This window comes from Anomaloglossus baeobatrachus, chromosome 11 (genome assembly GCF_048569485.1).
Source record: "Anomaloglossus baeobatrachus isolate aAnoBae1 chromosome 11, aAnoBae1.hap1, whole genome shotgun sequence".
In the NCBI taxonomy this organism is placed as follows: domain Eukaryota; kingdom Metazoa; phylum Chordata; class Amphibia; order Anura; family Aromobatidae; genus Anomaloglossus; species Anomaloglossus baeobatrachus.
In genome coordinates, this window is record NC_134363.1 from 19,391,820 (window position 1) to 19,411,075 (window position 19,256).

Here is a 19,256-nt window from a genome sequence, read left to right on the forward strand (position 1 = left end):
TCACAGCTCACCTTCTTCTCCTCTACAATGACTGATAACACTTCTATATACAGTAGATAACACAGGATCCACCGTTCACAATAATATCACAGCTCAGCTTTTCCTCCACCTTTGCAATGACTGATAACAGCTAGATATACAGTAAATAACACAGGACCCACCATTCACAATAGGAGATGTCACAGCTCACCTCCTCCTGTATAATTACTGATAACACCTCTATATACAGTAGATAACACAAGATCCACCATTTACAATAGATGATGTCACAGCTCACCTCCTCCTGTGATAACATCTTTATATACAGTAGATAACACAGGAATCACCATTCACAATAGGTGATATCATAGCTCACCTCCAGGATTCACCATTCACAAGAGGTGATGTCACAGCTCACCTCCTCCTCCTGTATAATGACTGATAACACCTTTATATACAGTAGATATCACAGGATCCACCATTCACAATAGGTGATGTCACAGCTCACCTCCTCTTGTTCAATGACTGATAACACCTCTATATACAGTACATGACACAGGATTTAACATTCCAATAGGAGATATCACAGCTCCCCTACTCCCCTTCCTGTACAATGATTTACACCTATGTACACAGTAAATAACACATTATCCACCAATCACAATAGGTGATGTCACAGCTCACCTCCTCCTCCTTTTCATTTACTATGACCTTTATCCTAAATACAGCATTCTCTTTTCACATTTTACGCATTTCAATATCAATAAATAGAATCTCATTCAACCTATTGTTGCCAATTTCCAGGAGCCTTTCTTGTAAGAACAAGAAGCTTAAGTCTACAGTTAGGTCCTGATGGCCGGTGCGAAAATGGCAAATTTTTAACTAGATCATGATCTGACTATAAAATAAAAGTACAAACAATTTTGAAAAGTATTAATATTATTATTATTATTATTACTATTATTATTATTTTGTAACAAATATTTTATATATATATATATATATATATATATATATATATATATATATATAAAAATATACATATACATATATATATATATATATATATATATATATATATATATAGTAAATACATATGTAAATATTAGAAAGATACTTTAAAAGAAAACAGTATCTGTAATAATCCAAACAATAAAGTTAACATGTTAATAAATCAACACATTAAGCTTTATAAATAAATGTTTTTATCGCCCCCAAAAAATAAGAAACTAAAGCACACTGTTAGTATTAATGTGGACGATGTGGTGTATTTATATCATTGCTTACAGCCAGTATTTATACTTTTATATAACTTACCTTTTTAAGATGCAGAAAATAACTCCTAGAGCTACTATAGCTAAAGCCAAAACTCCCACTGCTCCTCCAATTAGCCCAATGTGTTTGGAGTTTTTGCTTCTTTCAGCTGCATCTGCAAAAAAAAAAGAAAAAAGCAAAATGATGATGTTTTCATAATATCAACCTATTTCAAGTATATTTATATTGTTCTCTTTGCAAAGAATAGAAGTGCAGCATTATTTGTAAGCATTACAGGTTTTAAAAAAAAGATTATTGGGAGCAGTCGTGTGACATCTGTGACGGGCAGCTCGTTACAGCCACCTAGTGGAGGAACATGAGACTTTCATGACTTTGAGAAGTTTGGTGACCCAAGAAGAACATTCTGCATAACTCCTATTATTATATCTGATATCAGCAGCTCATTAGTTTATGTAAATTTCATCTTAACATCCAAACACCTTGTACAGCTAGGGTAAGGGTAAACAGTAAGGTGGGCTTTGCACACTACGACATCGCAGGTGCGATGTCGGTGGGGTCAAATTGAAAATGACGTACTTCCGGCATCGCATGCGACATCGTAGTGTGTAAAGGCTCGATGATACGATTAATGAGTGCAAAAGCGTCGTAATCGTATCATCGGTGCAGCGTCGGCGTAATCCATAATTACGCTGACGCGACGGTCCGATGTTGTTCCTCGTTCCTGCGGCAGCACACATCACTGTGTGTGAAGTCGCAGGAGCGAGGAACATCTCCTACCGGCGTCACCGCGGCTTCCGTAGGATATGCGGAAGGAAGGAGGTGGGCGGGATGTTTACATCCCGCTCATCTCCGCCCCTCCGCTTCTATTGGCCGCCTGCCGTGTGACGTCGCTGTGACGCCGCACGACCCGCCCCCTTAATAAGGAGGCGGGTCGCCGGCCAGAGCGACGGTCGCAGGGCGGGTGAGTCCATGTGAAGCTGCCGTAGCGATAATGTTCGCTACGGCAGCTATCACAAGGAAATCGCTGCTGCGACGGGGGCGGGGACTATCGCGCTCAGCATCGCAGCATCGGCCTGCGATGTCGCAGTGTGCAAAGTACCCCTAAGAGTCTAAGGAAAAAGCCAGAAAAGTAAGGCAGCAACAAAAGGAAAACAAGGGTTATAAAATAAAAAAAAAAAAAAATCTTTATTTTAATATAGCGCTAACATATTCCACAGCGCTTTACATTCATCAGGAACACTGTCCCCATTGGGGCTCGCAATCTAAAGTCCCTATAGTATGTCTTTGGAGTGTGGGAGGAAATCGGAGAACCCGGAGGAAACCCACGCAAACACGGGGAGAACATACAAACTTCTTACAGATGGTGTCCTTGGTGGGATTCGAACCCAGGACCCCAGCGCTGCAAGACTGCAGTGCTAACCACTGAGCCACCGTGCCACCCAATAAAGTACTAGAACCAGCAGTAAGTCTGAATCTCAACACCTCACAAGACCAGTATAGAAAAGCTATAGCTGGCATTAATAAAGTAGTTCAACCAGCATATACAGTGTGTCCACCCATATCCTGTCCACCGCCATTAACTTGAGAACGGTGGCAGCTATAGGCATAGAAGTGGTGTCTAGGTATAGTAAAGTATCCATGCGCTATGCAATGAAACCACCTATAGCGACACCTGGTGGAAAACAACGGAGTTAGCATTTTTATCTCAAAAACGGAACGAGATAGAGAAATAAAGTGAATAAAAAATTGTAGGGCATCATCAATTCAATATGAATCGACACCTTGCATACAGAAATGCTATGATATGAAACCCATGACCCCTCCAAAACATTAAATGCTGGTCACGCATATGGCGCTCATGTAACTTTATGCTCATAGTGGCCCCCATCAGCTGCAATGCACATCTGGACTCTGCACAGCATACTGTATCTTGCTGCACGTTGTGCAATATGGTAGGTGACACGAATTGATGATGCCCTACAACTTTGTAATTCACTTTTTGTCTCTATCTCGTTCCGTTTTCGAGATAAAAATGCTAACTCCGTTGTTTTCCACCAGGTGGCGCTATAGGTGGCTTCATTGCCTAGCACATGGCTACTTTACTATACCTAGACACCACTTCTATGCCTATAGCTGCCGCCGTTCTCAAGTTAATGGCGGTGGGCAGGATATTTTTGGACACAGACAAGCAGAAATTAACTCTTGTTAGCCTGCCTATGAACTACAGGTCTATGAGTCGACTCCCTAGTGTGCCTGTGCTGAACATGAACATCACAGAAATTAGCAGAGTGGCAGAATCTGTCGTCTCCATAGATCCTGATGACCTCATGACAGATCTAAAAACATCCTAGAGGCAGAAAGCAGCTCAAAATCTATCATTGAGTCCTTAATATTTGGTCCCAAGGGAGTGAACCTATATAGCACATTGGCGCCCAAACTGGGGCATCCATCACATGTATTTTCTGTAATACTCACGTTGATTGGTTAAATAGAAGATGGATGAATTTCGGGTTCCAATGTCATTAGTTGCTGAACAGATATATTCATCCAAACTCCCATTCTGCACATTTATCTTTTCACCGCATCCGGCAAAAGTCTTTTTTTCCCCTTTATACCACGTGTAGATGATATTGGATGGACTGGCCTGACTTGTGCACAGTAATGTGATATTATCACTATCCTGAGACTGACTTGTAATTGTCACATTCTTTGGCTTATCTGTTGAAACAAAAGAAAACTTATATAGACCCTGATCATTAATTTTTATTTCCATTATTCAAAGTGTTGGTTATTGTTTAGATAATGGGAAATGTTTTAGAAAGGCAGCTTGGAGCTTTGATTACTCTGATGCAGATGTGACATGCTGCCTACACATGTGACCGCTGCAGACAATTACTAGTCTCAGTGGAAACTGAGTTACATAAGTTTTATATTTGTGGGTGGAAAATCATCCTTCCAGTCTGGGAAACAAAGTCCAATAGGGACCACCAAAGTGGTCTAGGATATAACTAGAGATTAGCAATTTCATCAATCCCATCATATGACATCAAAGGATAAATCCATATAGATTGCAAATGTCCACCATATAAACATATGAACAAACTTGGAGAAAGAGGTGGACTTAGAGAGTTTAAAACTGTTGATTTTTATTAGAAAAAGTTTAAAAAGTACATATATATTTTAAGAAGCATAGAAAATGGAGCAATTTATGCATACAGGACACTGGACAAAAACATACAAGACTGACAAAATCCAATGGTATTACAGGGTGTATAGTGGTTAATGAGGGTGATAAACCACGCATCATGGATTACAGATTGCATAGAATAAAAAAATACATTACAATGTATGGCATAGTCCTAAAGTGCATATAAATCAAAAGCTGAATGCTTGTAAAAACAAAGTTAATTTAGGTGCCATGTAAGATGAGAAACAGCAGTCTGCCCCCTGCATGGCCAAAGTAAAATTGAACCGGCTCACGTATAAAGTACTGGTGAAAAGAAGAAGTTCAATTCAAAGTCTTTTAAAGTTATACAAACCGGTTCAGAAAAGTATACCTGCAGGGGGGACTGCCGTGGACCACCCAACGCGCGTTTCACGTGTCTAAGTGCTCGCTTTATCAAGGGGGATACTCGCAGGTAAATTGTAATGGCCTTTTAAAGTACTTTTAAACTTTTTCTAATAAAAATCAACAGTTTTAAACTTTCTAAGTCCAGCTCTTTCTCCAAGTTTGTTCATAGGATATAACTAGTAAGCATATGTTCCTTCAGTAATCTTACATCATATTTTGACTTTCAAATTTGTGAAATTACACTGCAAAACCCAGGTGAAAATAGCCAGTGATCAAAACATTGTATCTATCCAAAAATTGTATCTTTAAAAACGCCAGCTCAAGACACTAAAAAATGAACCATGATAGAGCCCCAGATACCAAAAAATGAGAACGCTACGGGTCTGTGAAAATGGCAACAATGGTGCAATTCTTCTTTTTTTGTTAATTTTTTTTCTCTACGTAGATAAAAGTAAAATTATAGATTTTCGGTATGTATGAACTAGTTCTGATCTGGGAAATCATACCGCAAGGTAAGTTTTACCATATAGTGAGCATGGTAAATAAAAAAATCCCCCCAAAAAAAACAATTGTGGAAAAGCACTATTTTGCAGTTTCAACGGATTTGGAATTTTTTTTCACCTTTTGCTATTACACTATATGGTAAAATGAATGTCATTCAAAAGTACAACTCGTCCTGCAAAAAACAAGCCTTCATTTGGCTAAAATGACAGAAAAATAAGTTATGGCTCTTGGAAGAAGAGGAATAAAAAACAAAAAGGAAAAATGGAAACTCATCCGGGTTTGAAGGGGTTAATATAATTTTTGCAAATTTTTTGCTAATTCCCTGTTCATCAAAATTTAATGGAATGCTGCACCATAAATCCAGCAACAGTGGATGATCCATCATTATATCTGTACTGTGCCGTAATAATTAGGACCTATCCTGTACAATAGTAAGTTACGGTACTTACATTTAATATGCAGAGTTACAGATCGCTCTGAGTTTTTCATGTTTGGAAAAGTGACTGTACATGTAAGTTGTGTTTTATCATCTCGATGTGAAGGAATATATTTAATCGTAGACTTTATCCTCCAAACTCCTCGGGTCAGATCCTCATGGTTCATGGACACGTTTAGGTCAGGATTATTCCATGTGATGGATGGAGGGCTGGACGCACAGGTGTGATTTACAGAACAGGTGATATTGACTGGTTCCTCCTCTTTCATGTGATCGGGTACGTTAATTATTGGTTCAGGTGGAGCTTCTGAAAGGAAAGTGGGTACAATAATCAGTGGGTACAATAAAGAGTAACGTCAAGTCTGCGCTTGCTCTTGAGCTAGTATGTGACCATTGAAATAACCTTTATTGAGTAGACGGACTCTCGTTATGTTTTTGTGGCAGAAATAACTATTCTTCCTCATTTATTTATAAATTAACTAAAAATATTTGCCTTCTTTTGCTATTTGGGGGGCTGAACGAGGAAGTTGTCATGCTAATGACTAGGATATGACTAGATAGGGACTGCTAAGCTGGTCCTCAGAATTAGTAGCACGATGAGCTGACCCTCAACTCAGAGGTACACTTGATGGTAGTGAGGTATGGGCCCCTAGCATGTCCCTATCTCCTGTCCAAGACTCCTATCCAAGATCCTTAACATCCACCACCCAAGGGTTGTGCTGGGGTAGTAGTCACAAAACCCCACCAAAAAAACAACACAGACAGGGGAGACAACCAACCTCACATAAACAAAAAAAACAACAACAGGGGGACTACAACAAAGTGCAATGGGAGTAAACAAGGTAAGGAAAAGGTAACTAAACCGCAAGGTGACTTCCACACCAAACCATAAAACACAGAAAAAACACAAAGAGAAAAATGGTATGAAAAATACCCTGACTATAAAGAAATAAATTGCAAGTGCTTAATAACAGGGTACTTAGTATATACATTTTTGCAAAAAGGTAAGAAGCCGTCCCACCTCGTCAAGGTGTACCCATCTGGGACAGTCCCTAACCTACTAAAGTTAAAAACATTTTCTATACCTGACTTGTGTCTATCAAAACTCCATGTGAATGGTAGCAAGTGGTCAGCTGGGTCCCAGATTAAATATGCAGCAAAGTGGGACCGTGACGAGGTGGGACGGCTTCTTACCTTTTTGCAAAAATGTATATACTAAGTACCCTGTTATTAAGCACTTGCAATTTATTAATTTATAGTCAGGGTATTTATCATACAATTTTTCTCTTTGGGTTTTTTCTAGTCTTGAGGCTGCCATTCACATGCTTGTAATGTTGCATGTTTACTGAACATTTGTTACAGCTCAGTTTCTTTTGGTGTTTTTCATAAAACACAGTAGCAGCGAACATCTCCTTCATGCCCCAGACCAAGCTCCTGAATAAAATCTGAATGACTGGTACCCTTTGCTGGCAACAGAGGGTATTTATCCAGGTTGGGAGTGGATATCAGTGGAAACACCTTAGCAGGGCACTACTATGCTCGGGTGCTTGGTACTCATATCTAGTGATAAGTGAGCACTACCTTGCTCAGGTGCTCAGTACTCGTATCTAGTGATGAGCGGCACTACCATGCTCAGGTGCTCAGTACTGGTAACTAGTGATGAGCGGGCACTACCATGCTCGGGTGCTCAGTACTGGTAACTAGTGATGAGCGAGCACTACCATGCTCAGGTGCTCAGTACTGGTAACTAGTGATGAGCGGGCACTACCATGCTCAGGTGCTCAGTACTGGTAACTAGTGATGAGCGGGCACTACCACGCTCGGGTGCTCTGTACTGGTAACTAGTGATGAGCGGGCACTACCATGCTCAGGTGCTCGGTACTCGTAACTAGTGATGAGCGGACACTACCATGCTCGGGGGCTCAGTACTCATAATTAGTGATGAGCGGGCACTACCATGCTTGGGTGCTCAGAACTTGTAACTAGTGAAGGCAGGCACTACCATGCTTGGTTGCTCGGTACTCGTAACTAGTGGTGAGTGGGCATTACCGTGCTTGGGCACTTGGTACTTACAACTAGTGATGAGCAGGCACTACCATGCTCGGGTGCTCAGTACTTGTAACTAGTGAAGGCGGGCACTACCATGCTCGGGTGCTCAGTACTGGTAACTAGTGATGAGCGGGCACTACCATGCTTGGGTGCTCAGAACTTGTAACTAGTGAAGGCAGGCACTACCATGCTTGGTTGCTCGGTACTCGTAACTAGTGGTGAGTGGGCATTACCGTGCTTGGGCACTTGGTACTTACAACTAGTGATGAGCAGGCACTACCATGCTCGGGTGCTCAGTATTCGTAACTAGTGATGAGCGGGCACTACCATGCTTGGGTGCTCTGTACTCGGAACTAGTGATGAGCGGGCACTACCATGCTCGGGTGCTCAGTACTTGTAACTAGTGCTCGGTACAGTTAAATGGGATCTACTTGTCTCCCATCGACTTACAGTACATTATACTCAGTACATGAGTCAAACCCATCTAAGCATCTGATCTCCTCGTTTTGAGTACAGAGAAGCCGAGCAGGGTACTGTTTACTCATGACTAGTAGCAGTTATAAAATAAACAGAATGGTATACCCCTCTTGGTGCTCACTTGTCTCATCACTAAAGCTCTATACCTAGTCCTATGATGGCTTCCTCAGTCCCATGCTCTTTTGTCTTCCTCCAATCTGCCCTTGCACTTCTTGCGTTGAGTAGACCTTGATTGATATACAGTATGTTGTCATGTCCTGACATTACAATGCCTTGCCGTGCTTACTTGAGGCCTACTCATTGTAGGGCAAAACTTTGCAGAGTGGAGGAAGACCAGAAGATCTGAGAGCCAGGGAAGACCTGAGCAGGAAGCCAGCATAGACCTGAGCAGGAAGCTAGTGTAGACCCGAGCAGGAAGTCAGTGTAGACCCAAGCAGGAAACTAGTGTAGACCCGAGCAGGAGGTCAGTGTAGACCTGAGCAGGAAGCCAGTGTAGACCCGAGCAGGAAGCCAGTGTAGACCCGAGCAGGAAGCCAGTGTAGACCCGAGCAGGAAGCCAGTGTAGACCCGAGCAGGAAGCCAGTGTAGACCCGAGCAGGAAGCCAGTGTAGACCCAAGCAGGAAGCCAGTGTAGACACGAGCAGGAAGCCAGTGTAGACCCGAGCAGGAAGCCAGTGTAGACCTGAGCAGGAAGTCAGTGTAGACTTGAGCAGGAAGCCAGTGTAGACCTGAGCAGGAAGCCAGTGTAGACCCGAGCAGAAAGCCAGTGTAGACCCGAGCAGGAAGTCAGTGTAGACCCGAGCAGGAAGCTAGTGTAGACCCGAGCAGGAAATCAGTGTAGACCCGAGCAGGAAGCCAGTGTAGACCTGAGCAGGAAGCCAGTGTAGACCTGAGCAGGAAGCCAGTGTAGACCCAAGCAGGAAACCAGTGTAGACCCGAGCAGGAAGCCAGTGTAGACCCGAGCAGGAAGCTAGTGTAGACCCGAGCAGGAAGCCAGTGTAGACCCGAGCAGGAAGCCAGTGTAGACCCGAGCAGGAAGTCAGTGTAGACCCGAGCAGGAAGCCAGTGTAGACCCGAGCAGGAAGCCAGTGTAGACCCGAGCAGGAAGCAAGTGTAGACCCAAAAACGAAGATATCACCTCTCATGGTCATAAACGGATATTGATGGGACAAAACCACCCATTATTGTCCATCAGTGTTTCAGAGACGGAATAGTTGCCCAAGTTATACACAATGCCAAATTTACCTATGATGGAGAGTCTACTGAATCTTTTATTATTGATGTGATAGGAGTTTATCTCTTCATTGATCCCGGGGTAAATCTCCACTGCTTCTTGCACATTATTAATCCTCAGGGAGCAGTCGCCCATTGACTTTCCGACCAGAGACGTTCTTCCTTTATACTTCTTTTCCACATCTTTTGATTTTCTACTATTGAATATCTGTGGATATTGCACCAATGCGTTCTGATACCAGAACAAGGTAAAGGTTTGCGTGCCACTGGGATAAGTGAGTTTGCAGGGAATTTCCACACAAGAACCTTTTAAAACTTCTATAGAACGCGGGAATGTAAAACCCCAATCATCACATGGGGCTTTATCACTGCAACCTAGAAATAGAAAAAAAAGAAATATAGTTCACGTGGTTTGTTATACATTTTTATTTATAAAAGGATAAAATAACATTTTATCAAACTAAAAATTATGAAAAGATTATTCATATGTTTACAAATATACCTGAGACCGTGACTTGGACTATTTTCTCCTCCTGTAAATTATAGGCATTGATCTCCTCGCTGATTCCAGGGTAGTACCCCGCTGAGTATGTCACGTCTTTGATTCTTAGAGAGCAGTCGTTTGTTCCATTTCTTATAAGTGCAGTGCGATGTCTGTACTCCGGGAGGACTTCAGAGGGATCTGCACTGTAGACTTTTGGATATCGGAATCTATCATACTTATACCACACAATATGGACCTTTCCGAAGTCATCGGGGGCGGTGAATGTGCAGGGGATCTCCACATCAGAATGTCTCCTTGTAGTGATGGTTTCATTGAAGGTAAATGTCCAATCTTCTTCCCCTTCTTCTGCAAAACTCCCTGGATATTGAAAATCCTGAAATATAACTAATATTAAAATAATTAGATCGAAAATAAAAAAACTAAAATGAAGAACAAGAAAGTTCCTCCGTGCACTGTATGGGAGAGATCACGACAACCAGTCTCCTTCCAAAACCTCCCAGTAAATTAGAAACAGAAAATACAAAGGATATAACTGGTGACAATGAAGGATACAATCATGGCCAAAAACATTGCCCCCCCCCCTGAAATTATTCTCGAAAATGAAGTATCTTTCCCCAAAAATTATTACAATTGCACATGATTTGTCACACATGTGTTTTCTTCTTTGTGTGTATTGGAACAACACTGAACAAAATTGTTGGCACCTTTCTAAAACTGTGGGTAAACAACTTTGCTTCAAGCATGTGGTGAGCCTCCAAACTCACCTGTGGCAAGTAACATGTAGGGGCAATATGAAAAGCACACCTGAAACCACATAAAATGGGGAGAAGTTGACTCAATCTTCACATTGTGTGTCTGTGTGTGCTGCATTAAGCATGAAGAACACAAAGAGGAGACGAGAACTATCTGAGGACAAGAGAACCAAAATTATTCTCAAGTTTACAAGTCTATCTCCAGAGACCTTGATGTTCATTTGTCCACGGTACGCTACATAATCAGGAAGTTTACAAACCATGACACTGTAGCTAATCTCACTAGATATGGACAACAGAGAAAAATTGATGAAAGGTTGTAACGCAGGACAGTCTGAATGGTGAATAGGCCGCAATCAAGATCCAATGACATTCAAGCTGGTTCGGGGTTCATATGTGTCAGCGCAAATTACATATCCACATATGAATGGAATGAAACGCTATGGAGGAGACCCAGGAGGACTCCACTGCTGACACAGAGGCAGAAAAAAAAGCCAAAATATGCATGAGTAACCAAAATGTTTCTGGGAAAGTGTCTTGTGAACAGATGAGACCAAGCTAGAGCTTTTTGGTAAAACACATATTTCTACTGTTTAGCAAAATGGAATGAAGCCTTCAAAGAAAATACACAGTACCTACAGTCAGATATGGTGCAGATTCAAAGATGTTTTTGGATTGTTTTGCTGCCTCTAGCACTGGGGCTTGACTGTGTGTAAGACACACTCATGAATTTAGAATATTATCAAAGAATTTTGGGTCACAATGTGGTGCCCAGTATCAGAAGGCTGGGTTTTCGTGCAGAGGGAGGGCTGAGGTAATCTGAAGTGTAAAGTTTGGAGTCCGTACCGATTTTCTTAGACTTATAGCAAGTTTGGTGCTCTGGGTCAAGTTTGGCTGATGAACCTGAATTTTTTTAGTCTGTGCTGGTTCGGCCAACCCAAATATTCACTGGTTCGGCAAACGTGAACATTCACAGGTTCGCTCATCACTAGTGCTGGGCCATGGCTCTTTCATCAGGACAATGACTCCAAACACTTCAAGAATCCATCAGAAATGGATGAAAACAAAGCCCTGGAGTGTTCTGAAGTGGAAGCAATAAGTCTGGATCTAAATCCCGTTGACACCTGTGAAGAGATCTTAAGATTGCTTTTGGGAGAAGAAAAGAGAAGACACTTTCAAATATGAGAGACCTGGAGACGTTTATGTGATGGTGGAATATGGGGGGTTGTGTATCATGTTGTGTTGGTTCGTATTTTAGGTGTGGTTCACTGTCCATTCTCTTTATTGCTTGCATGTACATTGTATTGTCTGTAGGTAATCACCGCCTGTAGTGTTCCTCTCCCTAGGTCTGGGAGAGGGGGGCCTGTGATCCACCTAAACTCTCTGCTTACCTGAAGAATTGGTCAGTCTGTTTGAGAACTTCAAGAGAAGTAGGACGAGTCATCCTCTGGGGCAGTAGCTGCGGCACCCCAGAGAGACCTGGAAATGTATCACTTACTGGACTATATTTGTGTTTCTGGACTATTTTTACTATCTGTATGGCGGATTATGTTATAGACTGTTTGATTGCTTGGAATAAATGTTCTTTGGATTGACCATCCATCTCTCGCTCTGTTGATTGTGTGATATGGGAGAAGGACCTCATCACAGTTTATAAAGAAGAGTTCAAAATTCCAGGTGAGAGGAGGAAGAACCTTTTGGACGGTTATAAGGAGTGATTGAGTGAAGTTATTTGTTCCAAACAGCGTGCAACCAAATATTATTTTTAGGGGGACAACAATCTTTTCCAACCCATTTTCGGGGTTTCACGTGAAATTATGTCGAATTTGTAATTTTTTTCTGTTTTTTGTGTTGTTCCAATAAACATGTGTATAACAAAAATGTTGAATTGCAATAATTTTCTGGGAATAATACTACATTTTTTGGAGCAATTTAAAGGGGTCCAACACTGGATAGTTTATTCAGAAAAGTTATTTGAAGGTACATATACTCTTTATGGTATTTCTCGAAAAGTAACAGGGTGTAGGAAATAAAATAAGGATGTATTGTGGGTCCAACAAATCAAAGTGTTTACAACAAAAACCTGGCATTTTGACTTGTTGCAAAATATTGCAACTTTTGTCATTTTTAGTCCGGTTTTAAGCCGCTTTGGCAATATTCACGGAACTGGAGGAATGTTGGGCGTGATTAGGATTTGCTACACCAGCTTATCAAATTCATGAGAAGTGGCAACATTTATTATCCCAGAATAGTTAATAAAGTCTCTGAGTAACATTTCCAGTAAGAAGGTGCAAATCACTGATAAAATGCCCTAAATTCATTAGGTGTCATACTTCCCTTAATAAATTTTCAGCATCCTATTCCTGCTTAGCCATCATTAATACCAGCATGTGAAGCAACAGTCTTAAAGAATTGAGCTCAATAAATTATATACTGCTCATAAAAATAAAGGGAACACTAAAATTTCATTGTGTTGTTTGTGTTCCCTTTATTTTTTTGAGCAGTATATAATGCGGTCACTTATCCAAAGTTAATTATAGGAAGCTCATTTATAACAATGAAACAATAAAACAAAATCACATACCCACAGTCAGTAATAGAAGAAGCCACCCTTTTAGAAGGAAGAGCCACTGGGTCATTATTCCAAAATGAAAGAAGTTTTCTCTCTTCTGTTTTAGCTTTAAATTAATTTTTTCCTGTTTTCTTTCTAATAAAGGAAGTAAAAATAAAAACAAATATCACTAAACAGTGAAGTGCACAAAACCATGCAAAAACAAAAACATGCTACATGCCAACTTAATATCACCTGACTGTCTGACTTAACCCCTTAACGACCGGCCGATTTTTCGCTTTGCTTTTTTTTTCGCCATTCTTCTTCTGAGAGACTTAACTTTTTTTATTTTTCAGCCAATATGGTCATGTGAGGGCCCTTTTTTTGCGGAACGAGCTGTACTTTTAAATGAAACCATATATTTTACCATATAGTGTACTGAAAAACGGCAAAAAAATTCCAAATGCAGAAAAAGTGCAAAAAAAGTGGGATAGCACTATTGTTTTTGAAATATTTTATTCACTGTGTTCACTATATGATAAAACTGATGTATCGGTATGATGTCTCAGGTCAGTGCGAGTTCGTAGACACCAAACATGTATACGTTTACTTTTATATAAGGGGCTAAAAAAAATCGGAAGTTTGTCCGAAAAAAGTGGTGCACGTTTTACTCCATATTCCGTGACCTGTAGCGTTCTCATTTTTTGGGATCTACGGCTCAGTGATGGCTTATTTTTTGCGTCTCGAGCTGACGTTTTTTAATGGAACCATTTTTGCGCAGATACTATGTTTTGATCGCCTGTTATTGCATTTTGCGCAAAATTTGTGGTGACCACAAAACGTAATTTTGCTGTTTGGAATTTTTTTGCCACTATGCTGTTTACTGATCAGATTAATTGATTTTATATTTTGATAGATCGGGCATTTCTGAACGCGGCAATACCAAATGTGTGTATATTTTTTTATTTTTTTAACCCTTTCATTTTCAATGGGGCGAAAGGGGGATGATTTGAACTTTTAGGTTTTTTGTTTCTTTTTTTTATTTTTTTAAAACTTTTTTTTTACTTTTTTTTATTTTACTAGTCCCCCTAGGGGGCTTTAGTGATCAGCATTCCGATCGCTCTGCCCTATCTGCTGATCACAGCTACAGAGCTGTAAACAGCAGATACGCTAACTTTCTGTTTCACTCGGCTGCGAGCTGAGTGAAACTGAAAGTAGTTCATGTCTAGTACAGGAGTCATCACATGACCCTGTGCTACCATGACAAACACCGGAAGTCACATGATCACGTCAAGTGACTTCCGGTATCAGGCGGTAAGTAAAAGTTTACCGGCGATGCCGTTATAATGGCGCTGTCACTTATTGACAGCGCCATTTAAGGTGTTAAAGGGCATAGGCAGATAACAATTCTGCTCGTGCCTAGCAGGCACACATCTCAACTGTGAAAATCAGCTGAGATGTGCGCCGATCGCGGCAAGCTGCCGGCAGCAGACCGCGGGCGGTAGCATGTTGACCGCTAGGACGTAATATTACTGCCCGCGGTCGTTAAGGGGTTAAGGGGTTGTCCACTTGTCCGAATTAAAACATTATACCGCTTTTAACATTTAAATCTTGGCACAGCAAAGTCTGCAGCTATAAATTCTCACTATTCAGTGCTGCAACCAATGACCAAATCATGAGCCACTGGTCACTGACTGGAGGAGGCGGTAAGGAAATTGTCAGGGGACGCAAGCAGAGATGGACCAGTCAAAAGTTTGGAGACACCTGTTCTTTGTGTAATCTTTCTTGTTTTTATCAGAATGTACGCATTGTACAGTGAAGAGCAAAATAAGAGAACAACACAGAATTTCTTAAATGTTGCGGTCATTGTGTCGTCTTGTGTGATTATATCCTAACATGAGGAAACTCACAGGAGTTTCCGCTTATTTCATAAATTTATTTTTTTTTCAAAAGCAAATAATAAAAATGTAAATGAGATAAATGAAAATGAACATGGATCATAATTAAAGAACATTTCCAGATCCCTGCAAATTATTGGTGTTAATTTGGCACCTTAATTATCTCACAAACCCTATGTAACTGGCAGCCAACCTGCTAGTTTGCACTGTCTTTGCAAAAATAGTATGCCATTCCAAAGTGACTGAAAGAAGCAGGTTGTCTAGATGAAGGCCAAAAGGGTGACCCTATCAGCCATAGCAAGAGAAGATGGTCATTCTAAGTCTGTAATTTCAAGAATATTGCATCTTTACAACATCACAATTCTGTCAAGTCCCCCAAGAAGGCTGGTCGCCCTCGAATGACAAATGCGAGACTGCAGCTGGAATTATTCTCCAGTTCAACACTGAATAGGGTAAGGGTCTGTCTCATCATACAGTGTCACGACGTTTAAGAGCATTTGGACTGAAAGCCCACTCTTCAGTTGTAAGGGGGTGGTCGAGCCTCCTGGGAGAAGACACTAGTACAGTTGACAGTTGGTGATTGGCTAGGGAAGGAGTTGGTGGCCGTTACAGTTGTGATATGAAGTGAAACCAGTCTAGTCTAGTTTGGGACACAGACCTGACAGGGAGTTGAAGCAGCAGAGAAGATTTGTCTAGGATTTGTCTGTGATGGCTGGGTCTGGAGTGTGCCTGCCGCCCCAGGGGCAAGTGCCACGACTACAAAAGAGGTGCCACCGGTCCACCGTTACAAATGGCGTAGTCGGCAGGATTGGATCATCATGCGTGAAAACAGGGAGAACGAGCCCCCAGAGAGAGACTTTGATGTTGCCATTGTTTCAGGAGGACTGAGCTTGATGACCCCGATGGCAAGAATGGGCTCAAGAGACTATGTGCTATTTAAGGAGCCCTGTACTATGGCGGCCGACTTTATGGAAACAACAATGGTGGGAAGTTGTGGTGTCGAAAAGAGGAAAAGATTGACCTACCATGGGCGGAGCCAGCGGTCCAGGCGAGAAGATGTGGACTGCCCAAAGAGGAGAGATGCCCTCCCCAGAAGACCCCGCGGCGTGTGCTGATAATGAAGTTGCTCCAGAGAAGGAACGACATCTCTACTTGAGGTGAGATCCTTACTGTGGAACCCAGTTGTTTGAGTTGGTCAATGTTAAAGGGACCGACCCCTAGGTTGGACTAAGCACTCAAACAGGTGCAGCAGGACATTTGTGTGTTAAACAGTTTGCAACGTTTAAAAAAAATTTGCCCAGGGAGAAGACTCACACGTGACTTGAGCTCCCTGTAATCTACAGTTGGAAATTTTAAAGAAAGACTGTGCCCGAGGAGAGAGTGATACTGAACTTTGTATGGACTCTCCCCGAAACTGTTCAAGTATTAGTGGAACTGTGAAATATTAATGTCCAGGACATTTGGACATTTTCCTTGGTATTTTCCTACGAAAGACCGGGATCTCCCAGGAGGGAATCCAGACGGAAAAATCCAGGACTGATGAAATGTTTTGGAAACTGTATATATATCGCATCTGTATATGTTTTTGTTTTGTGATGTCTTCCCGGTGTGGACCTTGTCGGGACGGCTAAGGTCAAAGAGGGGAGGAATGTAAGGGGGTGGTCGAGCTTCCTGGGAGAAGAAACCCCCCAGAAGACATCACATATTTCTAATATGTAGTTATTAATCTTTATAGTGTGTTATAAGGATGTATGAGTTTTATGTATATTGTAATGATGTTTGGTAGTTTCACCACTAAATGTCATCCAGGAGAGTAGGACACTCACACTAGGAAAAGACACTAGTAACAGTTGACGGCTGGTGACTGGCTAGGGGAAGGAGTTGTTGTCAGTTACAGTTGTGACAGGAAGTGAAACCAGTCTAGTCTAGTTTGGGACACAGACCAGACAGGGAATTGAATATCAAAGTAATTCACTAAAGATCTGAGACTATTAAATCTTCCGACGTCGGAGGATTTCATAGTCGCAGATCTTTAAATAAATTTTCACTTTTGCATCACAAAAAATTGAGTACAGTGAATTCATTTGATATTTGACTTTAGGGTCTTTTGACCCAATTTTCACTGGCACCATCATTACTACGGTCTGAGTGCGGACCATCTTCTTAATACTTGACAGGGAGTTGAAGCAGCAGAGAAGAAAGAGACGGCAGTGGAAAGCTGAGGAACATCTGTAATGTAGTTAAGCTGAAGAGAGTGGGAATCGCAGAGAAAAACTTCCATATTAATGATCTTTACCTGAGCCGGAGGCTGGCACAGGTACCTGGGGAAGGCCTGAGAAGAACCTTGGAGTTAGGTATTGGCAAGCCCAGAAGCAGTGCAGCAACTAGAGGATAGGTTTTATGAGCCCCTTTAGAGGACAGGAAGGTGAAGCAGTGCTCAAATGTACTATTTCTTGGACATCTGGATCTACAGCTGCACGGTGGTGTAAGCTGAGGGCTAAGGGGTACTTTGCACGCTGCAACATTGCACCTGCGATATCGTTGGGGGTCACATCGAAAGTGACGCACATCCGGCGCCGGTAACGACGTCGCAATGTGTAAAGCCTAGATGCACCGATAAACGATCGCAAAAGCGTCGTAAATCGGTGATCTGTGTAGCGTCGGCCATTTCCGTAATGTCACACCAATAGGAGATACGATGTTGTTCCTCGTTCCTGCGGCAGCACACATCACTGTGTGTGAAGCCGCAGGAGCGAGGAACATCTCCTTACCTGCCTCCACCGGTAATGCGGAAGGAAGTAGGTGGGTCGTTGTGACTCCGCACGACCCACCCCTTAGGAAGGAGGCCGGTTGCCGGCCAGAGTGACATCGCAGGGCAGCTAAGTGCGTGTGAACCTGCCGTAGCGATAATGTTCGCTACGGCAGCTATCACAAGATATCGCATGTGCGACGGGGGCGGGTGCTATCGTGCTCGGCATTGCTAGCATCGGCTACCGATGTTGCAGCATGGAAAGTTCCCTTAAGTAACAGAGCCCTGATAGTAACTACATTTGACTGAAAGTTTTAACCTGAAGAAGAGCATGATTTCAATTGATAGATGTGCTGCAGACCGGTTATCTAATAAAGAAGAACTTGTTGAGTTATATGGCTGTCTTGGACTCTTTCCTGTTGCCAGGGACAATGCTGAACTTCACCAGCAGAGGAAAAATCTGGACTTGACAGGTACTGGATTATGGGACTGTCCTAATTTCTCTATACTACATATCCCCTGTGCTCCATGTGTCCCGGATTTGTCTGTGATGGCTGGGTCTGGGGTGTGCCTGCCACCCCAGGGGCGAGTGCCACGACTACAAAAGACGTGCCTCCGGTCCCACCGTTACACAGTGACCAAACCGCTCATTAGCAGAAAGAATCACAAGGCTAGATTCACCTTTGATGAGGAGCACGTTGTGTGGTCAGAGGAGAAGTGGCCACAGTTCATATTACTGATGAAAGAAAGTTTAATTTATTTGGGTCTGATGGGAAACATTATGTTCATCGACAAAATTGGGAAAGACTGAACCTAAAGTGTGTTAAGAAGTCAGTGACAGAAGTTGGAGGAAGTGTCATGGTTTGGGAAATATTTTGTGCAGCAGAAGCTGGACCTCTCATACAGTTACATGGCACAGTGAATGCAAGTGCGGATAAGAACCTTCTTCAAAACATGTAGTTCCTTACTTCTGTTCATCAATCAGTCAGCAATTTTCATAAAGGACAATGCCCTCTGTCACACAGCAAAATGGGGAAAGCAGTTCCTGGAAACAATGAAACGGCCATAGCCCAGAGTCCTGACCTAAACCCAATAGAAAACCTCTGGAAAATCCTTCGTGACAAAGTTATGGCCAAGAAACCCACAAAAGTCAAATAACGGTGGAAGAGACAGGAAGAAGAGTGGGCCAAAATCCCCCTAGAGCAGTGTGAGAGACTAGTGCTGTCCTGTGGCCGCAGATGTGCTGAAGTCATTCCACGTAACGGCGGGTGCACGTT

At 42.1% G+C, this 19,256-nt stretch overlaps 1 protein-coding gene across 1 annotated transcript in view; it reads right to left on the bottom strand.

Moving 5' to 3' along the window:
- The window catches only part of LOC142257010 (sialic acid-binding Ig-like lectin 9), a 22,797-nt gene extending 9,313 nt beyond the window's left edge, over positions 1 to 13,484 (bottom strand). Inside the window, exons 1-6 of the mRNA XM_075329057.1 lie at positions 13,366 to 13,484; positions 10,027 to 10,413; positions 9,537 to 9,899; positions 5,779 to 6,072; positions 3,730 to 3,972; positions 1,297 to 1,408 (exon numbers count right to left, since the gene is read on the bottom strand). Coding sequence (XP_075185172.1) covers positions 1,297 to 1,408; positions 3,730 to 3,972; positions 5,779 to 6,072; positions 9,537 to 9,899; positions 10,027 to 10,413; positions 13,366 to 13,420 — 1,454 coding nt within the window. The 5' untranslated portion in view covers positions 13,421 to 13,484. The remainder of the gene's footprint in view (positions 1 to 1,296; positions 1,409 to 3,729; positions 3,973 to 5,778; positions 6,073 to 9,536; positions 9,900 to 10,026; positions 10,414 to 13,365) is intronic.
- Positions 13,485 to 19,256: the final 5,772 nt, after the last annotated feature.